Here is a 17963-nt window from a genome sequence, read left to right as displayed (position 1 = left end):
TTTCCGTGATTTCCCTAAATCACTCCAGGCAAATGCCGGGATGGTTCCTCTGAAAGGGCACGGCCGACTTCCTTCCCCATCCTTCCCTACTCCGATGAGACCGATGACCACGCTGTCTGGTCTCCTTCCCCAAAACAACCAACCTAAATTTATACCAATTATCATAATAAAACTGGAAGAATTGTTTTCTGAGATGGAAATACTCTGGACTGTTGCAAAGGTATGAAGAAAGAATGAGAAGGCACAGTAAAACAGAAACTTGGAGTTTAGTTCATCCAAATACCCAGATGTTGTAGACTTTGCAACAAATAAATGTGATCTAAAAACTAAAGACACATCTCATATAGCCATTGATGTAGATAGTTCCTTGTGTATACTAACTTTTCTTGAATTATCACAGACACAGTTTATCGAAAAAAGGTGAAATATTGAACATTATTTGTCCCAACAGTTTTCTAGATCAGTGACTGAAAGAAGTCGCTGTGTTCTGTAATGTGTTCAGGTGATGTTTCTGTGGATTAATGACTTTTCTTGCAAGGTACAATGTGACTACTGTAAGTATAAAGTTTTGTTCATAATTTGTTTTCCTTTTTATAGTAGTATCTTATTAGCACCATTATCAGATAGAATGTTGTGCCCCTGTTATTCCATTATATGCACCTTCTTGCCTTATTTGTGCGTCTAATTTTCATCGGTTAAAATACCACACTAGTAGTGACATAGAGCCTTAAAAATATAATTCCTAACCCATCCACAAATGGTTTCTCATTAATAATCTTTAGATGTACACTTTTGAGTCAGCATAAGAAAATCTTCTTCCAGTTTCTTTGGGCACTTTGTTTCCATAAAATGACACAATTTATGAGCATCAATGCATCATCAAATACCTTTTGCAACAACCTATAGATTAGTCTGCATACCACCAATTTAGAATACCAAAATGATGAATTCTTCACTAGGAGTTCTGGAGAAATGTAAGACTTTGCAAGGCTATCCTGACCCTACAACTTAACTTAGAAGAGAGTTTAAAGAAAGGCAAATCTATATTTATAGCATTTGTAGATTTAGAGACATCTTTTACAATGTTTAATGGATTATACTGTATGAAATTCTGAAAGCAACGGGGGAGGGTTACCTACAACTTGCCCAGAAACGAGACTAATTATGAGTTGAAGGACTGGGAAGGGAAGCAGGGTTGTAGCCTATACTCATTCTGTACATTGAGCAAACTGTGAGGAAATTTGTGAAAGAAATTACCATTCAGGGAGAAGAAATACAAAACTTTAAGGCATGCCAATGACATTGCAATTCTGTGTGTGTGTGTGTGTGTGTGTGTGTGTGTGTGTGTGTGTGTGTGTGTGTGTAAAAATAGTTGCTACAAATATTTTTGTCATCATTTTCATATCTAAATATCTGCCTGCCTGTTTTATTACCCCAGTTGAGCATTTTTCCCCTTGACTTACGAAGTTTTCATTTTGGTACAGGAGAGGATTTGGCTGAAAGAGGAGCACAAGAAACATCATCTGTTGTTGTAGAAACAGTGCAGAAAGTATCGAAGAGCAAACACACTGGACCCGTCCTGCCACTATTCAAGTCTGATGCTTCGAAAGTAACAAGCAAAGGAATGGGTCTGAAGAAAGCATACCTACAAAAACAGAACATGTTTACTGTACATGCTGGAGAAGCAGGTGAGAGTTTTGACTTGAAAATAACTGCATTAATTGTAATGCAGTTTCTTGTACAATATGAAGTCTAATTATAAGTTATCTACATTTCCACATGAAATAAAAAACAAGGAGAGTATAATTATATCAGGTGTCCCTCTAAAAACTCATCAGGTGCATTTCCTACAATGTTTCAGCAGATATTTGCAATTTCATTTCTACAATGCATAACTGGAAATGGCCCAAACAAATACTGCTCATCACATCTTTCATGTGATGCCCAATGTTGATGGAAGGCTGTTGTCTGTTTCCCATTACAAACAGAATGATTTTTAAAGCAGAATTTTACATGTCCACAAGATAGCCATCCCAAATGAGTCTAGTGCAATTTTTTTTGTTTTGATTTTTTTAATTAACAATGAGAGTAGAACACAAATAATAACCAGAATTCCGGCAGTGACTGAACAGCACTGCTGCATGATGGTTAGCAGTTAGCATGGGCCAGACTAGTGCACAAGTCGCTGTTGGAGTTTTTTACTCTCTCTGTTAATATTCTTCTATAAAACAAATATTTCACTAGACTAATTTGGGACAACTTTATCAAATAGGCATGTAAAATTCTTTTAAAATCATTTTGTTTGCAACAAGGAAACAATGAAAGACTTTCTGTCACCACAGAGCATCACTAAAAGTTGTTATGAGCAGTATTTGTTTTGGCCAACTCCGGCTAAGTATTGCAATTCAAATATCTTCTAAAACACTAGAGAAACTGCACCTGATTACTCTTAGAAAACCGAGAAAGGTGGAGCAGTGGTAGCACACTGGACTCTCATTCGGGAGGACGACAGTTCAATCCCACGTCCAGCCATCCTGATTTAGGTTTTCCGTGATTTCCTTATACCACTCCAGGCAAATGCTGGGATGGTTCATTTCAAAGGGCACGGCCGACTTCCTTCCCCGTCTTTCCCTAATCCGATGAGACCGATGACCTTGCTGTTTGGTCTCTTCCCCCAAAACAACCCAACTCTTAGAAAGGACACCTTTTATAGGAGAGAAAGGAAAAAGTATTCCTTACATAATCAGTAAATCAGAAATTATTAGTATTTGGAATATTTTTTTACTTAGACAGTGCTTTTATTGTGAGGTGTCCTGATCCCTACAACAGTATTTTAAATATTGTGGAGTAGTAGATGCAGCAGTTTCATGCTTATCACCTTACCTGCATGACAGAAAGTTGATCACATAACAGTAGGGACATGGAACATGAAGTAGGCATGGGATATGGGTACCACAGGTTTATGTTTGGTGTCCTTTTTCTTCTAAGACACATACATGATCTACTTATAGTAACAGAAAGTGATAGGTATTGTTTCCTAGTACTCCTATATATCTATCTCCTTACTGGAAAGCCACCTAATGAATTACTAGACCTGTTTCTCAGTACCCATATTCATTAAAGCACTTTGTCCTTACCCATAATTCTCTTTTCTCAAAGAATAGTGCAGAGAATGAACATAATATTAGGGCCAAAACCAATTTCTATAAATACTGAATAAGTTTATCCTTGGAACAGAAACGGGTTGAGTATGTGGGTACACACATGTTCAACAATGTTTCTGAACTAGGTAAATGTCTTATGGGTGATATCGTGAAGTCTTAGTATGAATTAAAGAACTTTCTTTTTGGCTCCTACTCCTACTCCTACTCCTACTCTTACTACTAGTATATTGACTTCTTTCCACACCCTGAGATGAGACACCACTGCATTGTATCAGTGAAATAATGTGAAATGAACATGTTTCAATAAGCTGTTTATTTTTATATGTACAATTTTGTAATTCAATAAATTGTAATATCCACAGGTAACAATATTCTGTACGTTGGTGTTTATGGCCCCAAAAGCCCATGTGAAGAAGTATTCATTAAACATCTTGGAAGGAATAACTACCAGGTGAATTATGTTGTTCGAGAACGAGGGGAATATATTGTAATTGTGAAATGGGGAGATGACCACATCCCAGGCTCTCCCTTCAAAGTGGATGTGTGATTTGTGAAATCCTCTTGAAAGACACAGTTTCTCACCAGTTGGTGCTTCATCATAGCAAATCAGTAATCTCAGTAATTGGAAAGAACAGGAAAACAAATTTTGACAATCTAAATCTATGCAGAAACCCAAATGGATAATTTTATAGATCTCTTGAGTGCATGCAAATTGAGGGAGCAAAATATATGTGAACTATGGTGCCATACTGCCTGCTTTCAAAGAAAAAGACAAAATGAATAGTGTAGTTAGATACCAAATGTAAATTTTAAATTAATATTTTGTAGGTAGCCTTTTTCTTTACGATAATATGTGTGTACTTCAGGAGTGTGATGGGACATCAGTCAGAGGTAATTATATTTCAAAATTTGATTTACTGAATCATTCCATTTGTAATCACCTAGACCTCATAATCTTCTACCTTTGTATATGCCTGGCCAAAAGCTCTCCATTTGGGTTTCTGTAAAGAATCAATGCATTCTGAAAAAAGTGAAAGTGTGCCTTAGAAAAAAATGATTTCAGTTTTGATTACATTTGTCTGGATCCAATTTGAATGTCATGATGTGTCTAAATTTGTATCACCCATTTTACGTGTCAGCATCATCATAATTCTAATTTATTTTCCCATGCATTATTGTTATTGTACTACCTGTTTCATGAAGACACTGTAACTTTTAATGGATATTTTACTTGAAATTTCTGTAAATATCCTTTTGATTCATTACAGTACAATAAAACTGAATGTGCCTTATTGTAGCTTGTAAGTAAATGACAAAACCAGTACAGCAACTCGTGCAGAATTTTTATAGATCAAAAAATCTTTGATTACATTTCCATATAATGTATTCCTCTCCAGGAAATAAACTGTACATACATCCAATTTCTTGTTTCACTTTCCTTTTTAATCCCATAATAGTAATTTCCTATGATATTAAACTAATAGAAAACTATGACACACACATCACAATTACATTCAAGAATAACAATGGAAGAAAAATTGCTCTAAATGAGAAAATACGAACAGTTTAATGAATTATTGATGTTGATTATATAGTTATATTCTGAACATATGTTAAAGAGGAATAACTACATGTAAAATAAAAAATCTGATTCAGGTATCTAAGTCAATGGATTTTAATGTTTTATTATATGTGTTTGATCAATGTTATAAGTAATTTTCACTGATATATCAGTCATTAAACAAACTAGGGACAACAACTGCAAATTTTGATGGCAGTGATTGTACAAACAATTATCTATGGTTGATATCAGCTGTTGATAGGATGGCAGACCACTGTGGACATAACATGTATTGCTGCTAGTTAGGTTTGCGACATTCTGCACTGAAGTGATTGCTATGCTTGGCTGCAAAATGTTGTTAGTGATGATCTCAAAAGAGGTTACTAAGAATGACTTTACTTGACACAATCATAACATATGCTGGAACATCAATCATTTTTGCCATTTATTGGATATTCTGTCTTAACTACATAATTTTTTACTTTTTTATTCACTCTCTATGTACACACATTTTTATATCCCCAGCATTAGACATATTAAAAAACAGATAGATCATATTTTGCCTAACACAGTACTTCACTGTGCATATAGGTAGAGTGCAGTAGCGAGTTCGATGGGATCCTGTGTATCTCTTCTTAAAAATTTCTTATGTTCTGACTATAGCAAAGTTGAAAAGGATATAGAATAAAAAATAAAAATTGGGCAATCAAGACAGAATACTTAAAGAATGTATTTAGTAATCGCACTGAAATAACTTTTATAAATGGTCTAGAAATTATAAAATAATATTTGGCAAGTTGTTTTGGAGTGTAATCTCATTTACACAAAATAATAATTGCAATCAGAGGTTGAAAAAAAATGTTTAATGATGTGAACACAAATTTAATGAACAAAAAAGTAAAATTTTACACTACAGCAATTGTGCATATTGATCCTTTAGATTAGCTGAGAGCTAAAGCTATGGTCGTGTGGTTCTAGGCGCTACAGTCTGGAACCGCTACGGTCGCAGGTTCGAATCCTGCCTCGGGCATGGATGTGTGGGTTGACCTTAGGTTAGTTAGGTTTAAGTAGTTCTAAATTCTAGGGGACTGATGACCTCAGAAGTTGAGTCCCATAGTGCTCAGAGCCATTTGAACCAGCTAAAGCTACAGCTACACTACTGTCTAATGAAGAATGTAACACCATTGGAAACAGATGAAATATCAACCACAAATGAAATGGTTCAAATGGCTCTGAGCACTATGGGACTCAACTGCTGAGGTCATAAGTCCCCTAGAACTTAGAACTACTTAAACCTAACTAACCTAAGGACAACACACACATCCATGCCCGAGGCAGGATTCGAACCTGCGACCGTGGCGGTCGCGCGGTTCCAGACTGTAGCGCCAGAACCGCTCGGCCACCAGCGGCCGGCTCAACCACAAATGACTTTCAGTGCTCTTAATAACTTACTGCGGTCTTACACCAATAATGTAACCCCACTGTGTCAATACACACTTCAAAATAGTATGACCACCATTTTTAATGGCACATTGTCCATCTTTGGAGCCCACTACAGTAGTGATTGTGCTTGGATTCTGGATATGACAAGTTCTTGATAGCTTTTCGTATGTGGCACCAGGTGTTTACATGCAGGTCAACCAATTCCTATAGGTGTTTTTTTTTTTTTTTTTTTTTTTTATCAGGTGTAACAAGAAATGAGACTTGTCCAACCAAGTAACACACATCCATCGAATCATCGAATGACAGTCCAATCGTGATGATCCCATGCCCTCTGCAATTTTAATTGATGATGTCATTGAGTCAATATTGGAACAAGTAGATGTTGCTTGTTCCAGAGCCCCATGTTCAACAACGTGCACTGAACAGTGTTCTCTGAAAAACTTCGTTTCTGCACCAGCATTCTACTCCATTGTCAGGTCTGTCACAAACTGCTACCTATCCTGCTTTCCAGAGTGAGCAAGGCACCAAACTCTTAATTTTGTGATGAGGCTTGGACATCCAACACCTTGTTGCCAACATGTGGAGTCTCTGTCCTTCCAACACTATCCATAAATGCTCACAACAATAGCACGTGTACAGCCAAACAGCTTCACCATTTCAGAAGTGCTCATTTCAAGATGATGGGCCATAGCAATCTGTCCTTAACCAAAGGCACATACATCAGTGGATTCCTCACTTGCAGTCTATATCATCCTTTTAGCCTCCGCTCCATTGACATAGCTTCCTTACCATGTCACAAGCCAGCAAGGAATGGCATTCAGTCTCTCAGTTGGCAGTGTTCATAAGGTTATGACTCATTAGTGTAACTTTCATTAACCTGAACTACAATTGGACCTTTTAAATGTTGTGCCTTTAAATTATGGAGGGTTTTTTATGTACAGAAGAATATGATACCCCCATCCCCCACCCACCCATACACATTAAATTCAAATCTTACCTACCTTTCAAGAAGCAACTGTAAGTTACATCAAAGACACAAAAGATAATGACATTACATTGTCTACTGGAGTCTCGTGCTGAGACTGCTTTTACTTAATCCAGTGTTTCATTATAAAGTTCATGGTCATGAAATAATGAACAGCAATGTGCAGTAGGGAAATATTGCTTCACAGAGATGGTTAATTTTTTTCATAATTAAACTTTGTATTCATTTGTATGGCACACTCAGGAGTTCATAAACAGCTGTTCTATACAAATCTCCGGGTATGCTGCAAACTCAGATTGTAGTAGTAGTAGTAGTAGTAGTAGTAGTAGATGTTTTATTTACCCATGGGTCACTTATTGAAGGAGACTGAACATGTCATGATATTACAGATTAAGAAGTGTTTACAAACTTACAGGTATAGTTTGTTAGGGAGGTGACAGGTAGTTGGCTCTGGCCTTATTACTTTTACTCTGTGTTCTAAAGTCTTTACACTGTGTTATTAGTCTGATCATTTTTCACGGTGCAATGCTTTTGAGTAAAATCAGAGCAATTTTTATTTGGGCTAGGAGTGTTAACCATATCTCATTACATTTCTGTTCACTGGAAAATATGCTGATCAGTACATACAGGGTGATTCAAAAAGAAAGAACAGATTTTGATTGTTTATTACAGAAGAACTGTGAAAGATAGAAACACATTGCACATGTCCCTGGATACAGGGAGGTTCAAAGTTTTATGTTCGCATAGACATTATACTATACACCCAAATTGAGAATCACACGTTACTCGAGAAACATCAAAACGGTAGTTCATTTCATTTCACATATGAATCAACAGGTCCATCAAATTGACAACTTCAACAATTTTGTGTCTCAAAACTTGAAGAGTAGCTTCCATAGTTAGAACAAAGACTCTTGTCTTTTATGTACAACCACAGAAAAAACTGCAAGGTGTGAGGTCTGGTGACCTCTTCCAATCCAACATGAGATGAAAGTGAGGCATAAAAATGAAATCATTGCATTCTGTGCAAAGTTGAGGAAACAATCAATTTTGTAGCATGTCCAGGTATGACATTCCTGTCATGGTTTCTTCTGCAAAACAGAAAGGTCCATGAATTTTGTGAAAAGAGATGGTAAAAACACATTGTTTTGGTAATGATGATGTCAGAGTTTTGTGACCCCTAGTTTCTTACATTGTGGCAGTTTACTTTACCCAATAGGCAAGACAGAAATGTCGGTTTGTCTGAAAAGGTGAGTCATTTGGAAAGTGACCTCTGCTATATCCCAGAGTATACAAATGCAAAATTTGTACCTTCTGTCATGATTGCCAGGACTCAATTGCTGCTTTAGCAGCAACTTGTAAGGCTTCATTTGCAGGTATCATTTCAGAACATGCCACACCATTGTTTGAGAAAATTGAAGTTCCTGGCCTGTCTGTCTTGGGGACTTCTGAGGGCTCCTTGGGAACACATCTCAGATACACTCGACATTTTCATCAGTCATGCGTGGCTGACCAGTGCTTTTCCCTTTGCATATACAACTAACTTCCAGGAATGTTCAATGCCAGTCATAAATCTGCTTGTGAAGAGACAGCTTCTTGCTGAATTGACGGCAAAATGTACACCACTCTTTAACAACATGAAAATTCCAACACACAAAATGATTTCTCTTGTGGAGTAGTCACCACGTTGCTACAAACAAACAGGACAGCTATGTAAAAACTTTGAACCCTCCTCTATCCAGTAATGTGTGCATATGTTTCTATCTTTCATAGTTTGTCTGTGATAAACAATGGAAATTTGTTCTTTAATTGTGAATCGTCCCTTATTTCTTCAGTTTTCCATCAATGGTTTATCCAGAGAGTGGCAGAGAAGAATACTGGCAATATGTTTGAATCTCAGGTCACCTTTTCTTTCCAAAACCATGTTCCAACTAATTAGTAACTACAGCCATCAAAGGAGTAAATAAGAACTAAGAGTTCACAAGTCAGAGACATATATCTGAGTGTTTTCAATAAAATAAATATTCTGTGTTTTTGAAAACACCAACGAAATTTTGAGTTTGTCTAACTGTTTGTTGTACTAAAACATATTTTTCATTATGCAATATCATTGTTTATTTTTATTTAAATTCATCATGATAAATATTAGGATGATTACCTTTGTGTAGTAAACCTACTTCTTATGTAAATGCTTGCATTATTTATAAAATAGGCAGTGATATAGCAAAACAGGTTTACAGTACAGAAAAACTGAGTTAAAAAAAATTAAAGCTCATAAGAATTTGACCAAAAGTTTAGAAGATGATTCGTATAGTAAGATTCTGGTACCAAACAATTTAGTTTAGAGAATGAGACAGCCTTGGGTTGGTGTAAGCTGTAGAGCTTAATGACCTCTGTTGGTAGATATGTCACAGTGAACTGACCCAACCATACACTTGTGCTCAGTTATATACTGCAGAGGAGTAGGGTTAAGAAAATAAAGCATGGCATCTTGGGGGTGCCAAGAATTTCTTGAACATATGATCCGTGGTGCAGCTTATGAGTAGAACTGGGTGACTATTTCCCCATGCCACATTCTTACTATAAAAGGTGTCACTGAACTAATTTGGTTTATGAGCTTTGTGATTTGCTATTGTGAAGTGAATGTCTTTCACTATTGAATAAAAATCATCTTAAATGCAGTATTTTGTGGTTTAAGGCTTTTTCAGTTTATTCAAAAATGAATTTATCTCCAGCCTTACTTTTCTATATGGTGCTAAACATAAGTTAAAGTATTTTGGCACCAGAAAAATTTGGTATTCTAATTATACTGATAGAGTAAAAAAATAAACGTTGTGTGTCACCAACACATCACATAGAATATGTTTTTTTTTTTTTTTTTTTTTTTTTTTGCAGTGTTTGTTCTAAAGTTTCATAATACTGTAGAAAGCACAATGAACATGATTTGCCACTTAGTTACACAATGAACTGCCTAATGAAGTAGTGTTTTCCATAAATAACATGTGCAATGTCCTCTAGAACTGAAAATTTGGTAATCTATCCAGGTAAGTACTTTTAGAATAGGCAATAATGTTGATTTAAATTGTATTCCCCCTTCTGGCAAGCAGGTAGGAGCAGCAACAACTCGATGCAGTATTAATGTGCATGATCATAATCATAGATGAATCCTTCCTGAGCATTTGAAAATCCAGAACTTTTTTTCAGAAAAGTTCTGAATACATATACTTTTTAATTGACTTAGATTGAATGTCTAAAACTGTGTCCTGTTCGACATTTGTAACCCTGTAGTCTCAACTACCACAGCCTAATAACTTACAAAACATACTAACTAATATGAACTGAATTGTGAGACTGTTCCCTTTAAAAGTTCTTGAATGAATTAATGCATCTAAAATGGATGTTGAGATGCTCCACACAACAAATAACTTTCCCTGTAGGGCAAGGGGCATAACTACAGTCATGGTGTTCCATGGGAAGGTTCCTAAAATGGGGCCCCCTGTTTCTCCTGCAATCCTGCCCCCATCCCATTCTGAACTCAACAAGACATCACCCTCACATTGTCTCTCTCAACACATTCTTGCAACATGTAAGTTGTCTTGCTTACAGTTCTGGCAGTTAAGATTTTTCAAAATTTCAATTATGTTCATTCTGTAGTCAGTCAGTCCTTTGACCATATGCACTGTTCTTCTCCTATTCAAATAACCATTCCTTACTTGCGAGGGGAAGGCATCAGACATGACCAACTTATTTGGCTCATATGTGGCAGGTGGTTTGGGTACAAACTAAAATAAAACACACAAGGATATTTTGTTTAATGCCCCCCCCCCCTCCCCTGCCCCCTTTTCCTCTGTTTCTGAGAAAACTACCCCTAAAGTTAATGACTTGCAAAACTCAAAATTGACAGGATCATTAGCTAACTGAAAACTGAGCATTTTTCCATCATCATATGTGGGTCCCATTAACACATTTTGTTTCCTAGAAATTGAGGGGAAGAAACTGTTACTACTGCCACTGGTGTACCCATAAGGTAAATGCTGTCCAACAAAAGCACCACTAGTGTAGCAACAAAGACATCTGGCTGGCGAGGAGAGAATGTGGGTTCAATACTATAATGTATTATGCATTCCCACTTCCATCATGTTGAAACTGGTAGAAATAGCAGGGCTGATAAGGCAATCGAGGTAGGCAAACAAATTTCTCCTATGACTCAGATTCATAGAGAATTAAAACTTTAATCCTGGTTGCCTTACAATGGCTCCTTCACTCACTGTATTGCAGGTCCTCACTTTCCTTCGAACAACTAATCGGATGGTATTTGTTATATAAACATTCAAGAAAATAGACCCACAGCACCAGAACATCTATTAAATTTGCAGCTACAGTGTTTCTACTGAAGATCTGACAGAAAACATACATAGTTTATATTTAAAAATATTTCTTGTTTTGGAAAATAATTTTAATGCATAATGTGTAACATCACTTGAAAAACTGGCATTGAAATTTGATCATGAATTATGGTATGAATTGTTGTACATCCATGTGGTTATGCAATACCTGCTGCATTTCCAGAAGCCCATTGCAATTCTGAAACTGCCAACTTGTTCTGCATCTCATTGCAAGCGACCACCACACAGTTGGCTGTTTGTGGTCCCTCATTATGAATTTGCAGCAGTATTACTCAGAATAGTTTTCATACAAAAAGGCTTAAAATTTTAGTTATGTTCTAATAAAAGTGATTTGAGAATTTTATTTACCTGTTTGCATATTATTCCTTATTGATCACCTCATTAACGCTCCTATCCCTACCAATTTTGGTACAGGAAAAATACAAACAAAAACAAAACTGCACAACAAATTTGAAAATGGAACACAGGTGCCATGCTCCCTAGCCAGAGTCTTGGGCTTTGTGCCAGCAGCATTTTTGTTGAACAGTGTTTACCTTATGTGTACATAAGTGACATTTGTAACAGTTTCTTTCTTTAATTTCTATGAAATTATGTATTTGTGAACCTTATATACATATGATGATCAAAAATGCTCAGTTTTCAGTTATCAACAAACCTTGACAATTTTGAGTTGATTACACATCATGATATTTAGGGGTAGTTTTCTCAAAAACAGAGGGGTACTGAGCTAAAATATCTTGGAGGCTTTCATTTTAGGTTGTACACAAGCAACCTGCCAAATAGCCAAATCAGCTTGTCATGTCTGAGGCCCTCCCCTTGTTACTGTAGACTGTAAGTCTTTGCGGAATTAACTGTTTTGAAAAATAAATCATTATGGTCAATGAAATAAAGGATGATGTCCTTGGGGAAAAAAATCATTTTGACTGTGGACCCTAAGTACCAAAAGCTATTTTTTAAATATTTTTTAGCTAGAAAAAGAATACTCAGATTTTCCAACAGCTGTATAGGTAATGTCAGATACATCATGATGACTGCACATATGACAGGGTAGCTCAATATCAGCTCCATTAAGTCTTGTTATCACTGAATATGCAGTGATTATTTTCACATGTCCTATAAGAGTAAACAACAAACTTTGATGTGACACAGGTCCCAACAACACAGGGATCCCTGCTGCAGCCCATGTTGTTGCTTAGCATAAGTTTTAGACGAGGTGATCAGCAGACAACATGAATGTGTTCATCCTCAGTGAGCTAAATCTCAATAATCTTGCTAAAAAGAAAACTGTATGAGCTGAGAAGTACAAATGTTATTGTTTTTTCAGTGCCACACCATTATGACCAGATAGAATGGTCATGTGTAAATAAAGAAATTGAAACTGCAAATAAAGAGATGCAAAATATTTGCAAGCGGTTTGAAAATGTAACATTTGTGAACATCAGCAATTTAGGGAAAAGATTTCACACAACACATGGTTCTCATTTAGATGTACTTGGAAAAAATGTAATAGTATCAAAAATTTTAGAACTAGTAAATAAAATCTCAAATGCGCAGTGTAATGATAGAAAAGTCATACCTCTCATGGGCAGGAAGTGTGTGTTACCTGGAAACTCAAATGTGAAATCTGCTGTCAGTGAAGCTACACCTCTCCAAGACAATGTGAAATTTTATTAATGCAAGTGAACACCCCAAATGTTAACAATTCACAGAAAGGCACAGCAGTTGTGGAACAACAAACACCAGAAATAAGTGAAACAGCAGCACCACCACCATTATCATCAGAAGCAGCAACAAGAACAGCAGCAGCAGCAGCAGTAGCAGAACCAACAACTGGAGCAGCAACACAGCAATGCTTAAGGAGGAGCCAAAGGAAAAATAAATCTGTGTCATTCAGTCATAATTTTTTATGGTTTCAAGCCAAGAAGAAAATAAAAATGTGAAAAACCAGCCTGCTAACTCACAGATAAGTCACAGCAACATCTTATTTTTTAACATTCAGTGTCTTGAAAGCAAAGTTGAGATTCTGGAGGAGTCATCGCCACAGAATAAGTATTATTTCTTATGTCTATCTGAACATTGGCTTAAACCAGAACAAATACAATACTGTGTACCAGAAGGTTATAAACATGGAAACAGTTTTTGCAGATCTCAGTACTGTAATGGTGGTACTGTTATCTATGTTTCAAATGAAATAGATTGTAGAGCACTATATCTTAGTTGGGCATGTATAGAGAAACACTTTGAAATTACTGGGATCATATGTGATATAATGAAACTCATCATAGTATGTATCTACCATTCCCCTGACTCAGATGATAAAACTTTTTTAGATAATTTAGACAGTGTACTATGCTACATAACGAAGTGGAAACAATATGTAACTGTAATTGGGGGAGACTTTAATTCAAGCTTTGATGTAACACGTAACAAACCCAGTGTAAATAAGTTACTGAATATGCTAAGGCAGCACAACTTCCATCATGTAAATTCAGAACCAACAAGACTAAAAGCATGCTTGTATAATGCTTTTGCCAACTGTACTCATGATATGTACTCCACCAAGGTAAAGGAATTTGTTTTCTCAGATCACTCCATGTTAACAGTAGAGTTAAGACATTTTATAAAAGGGGATGAGAGCAAGGCTGCACAAAAGTGAACAAAATTCAATACCTCAATATCAACAAAACACAATCTCAGAAAACTAACACACCAGCTGAGCATAACTAACTGGGACAAATTATTTCAAAACTGTGATTCCAGTGCCTAAACAGTTTATGAAACATTCCACAATTACTTAATAGGTACTATAAAAGCCCATCTTGTTCAGAAGAAATAACATAAAACAAGAAAGGGTAAATTGTGGTACACCAAAGAACTGGAGAATCTAAAAAATAAGCTACTGCTGTTGAAGCACCTTGGCAAAGTAATAATTCCAATGAAATTAAGGATCTCGAAAAAACCACTGAGAAACTGTATAAGAAAGAGGTACAATTGGCGAAACAAAGATACAACACGAATCTCATAAAAAATAGTAAAAAGCAATGCAAAACAGCCTGGTCAGTAATTAATACTGTTAAAGGTGAAGTCAGAAACTTTGACAAGACAGTCCCGTTACCAGCAGATACATTCAGCAAATATTTTGTAAGCTGTGCTGATGATATCAAAAAGTTGATCAGTAAACCCAAAGTAACATATATAGATTATACGAGTGCAAACCTAAATCATAATAGGGCCAGATCATCACTGAAACACTTTAAAGAGGTACGCCAACCTGAAGTTCTTAAAATAGTCAAAGAAATGAAAAATTCATACAGTACAGATATTTTTAATATGTCAAACAATCTATTGAAAGAAATCATACATTACATTACAACACCATTTACATATTCTATAAACCTGTGTCTCACAGAAGGGGTTTTTCCTGATCCTCTCAAACTATCCAAGGTGACTCCTGTCTTTAAGAAGGGTATCAAATCAGATCCTGCAAACTACAGACCAATTTCACTAATTCCAGTACTAGGACAAGTCTTTGAAGGCATAATATATCAGCAGATGTATGAGTACCTGGAACTAAATGATATGTTAAGTGCATCAAAGTTTGGTTACAGAAAAGGAAGGTCAGCTATACATGCCATAGAGCTCTTAGTCAGAGACATTTTAGCAGCATTCAAGGACCATGCTCACACACAGGTAACCTTACGTAATCTGTGCAAAGCTTTTCACTGTGTTGACCACTCACTTTTGCTCTCTAAACTTGAGTACCATGGAATATGTGATAAAAGTTTAAAACTCATCAAATCATACCTCAATAAAAGGAAACAGGTGGTGAGTTCAGGAAGTCATCTGTCAAACACACTCAAGGTTCAACATGAAGTGCCACAGGGATCTAAATTGGGACCACTTCTCTTCCTTGTACACATAAATGACTTACCAGGAAATATAGATGTAAAGGTGTATATGTATGCAGATGATACAACTTTTCTATCTATAAACCATGTATTTGATAACCTTGTAAGTGGTATGAAATTGGCAAAAGAAAATTCAACATCATGGTTTAATGCAAATGGTCTACTATTAAATGAGGAAAAGACCCAGAATATGTGGTTCAGTCTATCAAAGACTACAAAAATAGAAAAACAAAAGGCAAAGTTTTTAGGTGTCATACTTGACAACATTCTAACATGGAACTCTCATGTTGATCACATAGTGTTTAGGTTGTCAAGAGTTATATATTTGTTGAAGAGACTGGTGTGTTGTGTGACATTTGAATACATAAGTACAGCATACTTTGCCTTTTTTCAATCTGTTTAAGGTATGGATTAATACTCTGGGGAAACAGCGGAAAAATTAATGAAATTATGGTGATCCAGAAGAAAGCAATCAGAGTAATGGCTAAGGTAGATAATAGGACACATTGTAAACCACTGTTAAATAAATACAGAATTTTAACAATTATTGATTTATATATTCTTGACAGCATTAACTACATACTTGCTGAACTACCTAGGCTAATTTAAGTGTAACAAATCAAAGGCATGACTACTATACAAGAACCTGTACTTCTCTGCTGTTGCCACAAAATAGATTAGTTAAAACTAACAATAGTCATAAGTATATGGCAATTAAAATATAAAACAAATTGTCTAAAAATGCATCAATCAAGCCTGACAAATTATTTAAAGAAAATGTACATAGCTTCTTGTTAACTAATCCATTCTATTCATTAGAAGAATTTTTAGAAATGCCCAATATCAACTTAAATATGTAAAAAATTATTTTGTAAAATTAATACGTTAAGTGAACTGATGAGGTCTATTGCATTTAATAATGCTGAATGTCCAATAAAGAATCTGAATCCGAATCTAAAATCAGGAATTGCATTAAGAGTATGGTGCAATGATAGTAATCAGAAAATAAGCCATCAACAAACATCTCAGTTCTGTCAATCTCTGGCACACAAAACACATGGCTAAAATTGACTGCACCATTCTGTGGAGGTGCAACATAAATGATCAAAGGTGTATATATGTAATGGATAAAGAGACCTTAGACCTAGCAGTTACATTCAGGGTAATTTGATTTTGCAAACTAGTCTTCCAAGCTGTTTATCTCAGCTTGTCTGAAGCAGTTTGTGCTGCAGAAGCCTGAATATTATAAATTTTTCAGTTACAGGAAAACTGGACTACTATAAGTTATCTGGTCTCTTATGAAGCTTCCATACAAAGTGCACTTATGTATTAGCTTGCATATGAGTAGACAATATTGAACCAGCTGAGTTTATCCCCTTGCTGTCTTGAAACACTTTTTCCATACATGTATCATAAGAAATAATGTTTTTTAAAATAATTTCTAACTGGTTCTAGATGGATTTCATGCATGAAGCTCTATTTTTCCAGAAAACTAATTTGCCTTTTAAATCATAGACATCTTGAAAAGTTTGGCTACTAAGGGAAGGAACTGTGATTTGAAATTGTTGCTTCTGCTTGTGTCAATGCAGTCCTTATCCTCAGTCCCAATACACACCTATTTCTTCTTGGCATCATGTCTCCCTAGTGGCATTCAGTCTGTGTATATCGAGTAATACTTAGATAGCAGTCCCTTGACTTATCGATAAGACTAATTCTTTCAGTTTTTCTCTCTGTTTTAATTTTTCCTTTTTCCTTCCTTTCATTAAGCAGGTCCCAGGAGATCCATGGGTATTAGGCCGGTTGCGACAGCCTATTTTTGCCAATGATATACGAGCAGTTAAATGTGAAGTGCAAATCATGGTGCAACTTGACATTCATTTTACATACACAGATCATTTTTTTAAGTGAAAGTCACATTAATCACTAGAAAAAAATCATAGGACCAATCGGGTATTAAACCCTGGAATATAACTTCAAGAGAATTTGATGAACAAATTGTGGAAATATACATTCTCTTTATTAAAGGAAAAACAGAATTTTTTTATTTATTTGGCTATATTTGTAACAAGAACATAAATACATTATCTGTGTGCAATAGCAAAAGGGGCTACTACTTCACTTACTCTAGCAATTCTTTTAAGGAGCTTAAATATATTGCAGTTATGGATCTTTGAAAAAAACTGCTACAAAGATTATTACTGGGTCCATTATTAAAATTATGCAGTTGACATTGTGCGACATAGGTATCACATTCCTCTATGATAATGGAAGTATAATCATGATAATATTCAGTTCACTCATAATTTACACTTCAGAAGTGATTCACAATCCAAGATATAATGTACAAGGGAAGATCAGAAAGTAAACCACAATGTTTTTTTATTCATGGGTATTGCAGCTGGAATGTTGAAGTTTCGTTACAATATAGTTTAAAGTTTGCACCACAGAGTGTATTTTGTTTTTATGTGTAGCTCTAGCAAGAGAAGCTTGAACTAC

At 35.7% G+C, this 17963-nt stretch overlaps 1 protein-coding gene across 2 annotated transcripts in view; it reads left to right on the top strand.

Moving 5' to 3' along the window:
* LOC126248178 (filamin-A) overlaps window positions 1–4585 on the top strand; it is a 564033-nt gene extending 559448 nt beyond the window's left edge. For both annotated transcript variants that reach the window (XM_049948949.1, XM_049948948.1), the window contains 2 exons: window positions 1485–1688; window positions 3527–4585. In XM_049948949.1, coding sequence (XP_049804906.1) covers window positions 1485–1688; window positions 3527–3711 — 389 coding nt within the window. In that variant the 3' untranslated portion in view covers window positions 3712–4585. The remainder of the gene's footprint in view (window positions 1–1484; window positions 1689–3526) is intronic.
* Window positions 4586–17963: the final 13378 nt, after the last annotated feature.

Source organism: Schistocerca nitens, chromosome 3, assembly GCF_023898315.1.
Source record: "Schistocerca nitens isolate TAMUIC-IGC-003100 chromosome 3, iqSchNite1.1, whole genome shotgun sequence".
NCBI lineage: Eukaryota > Metazoa > Arthropoda > Insecta > Orthoptera > Acrididae > Schistocerca > Schistocerca nitens.
The sequence above is the reverse complement of the archived record's forward strand: the minus strand, read 5'-3'. Positions and strand labels throughout refer to the sequence as shown.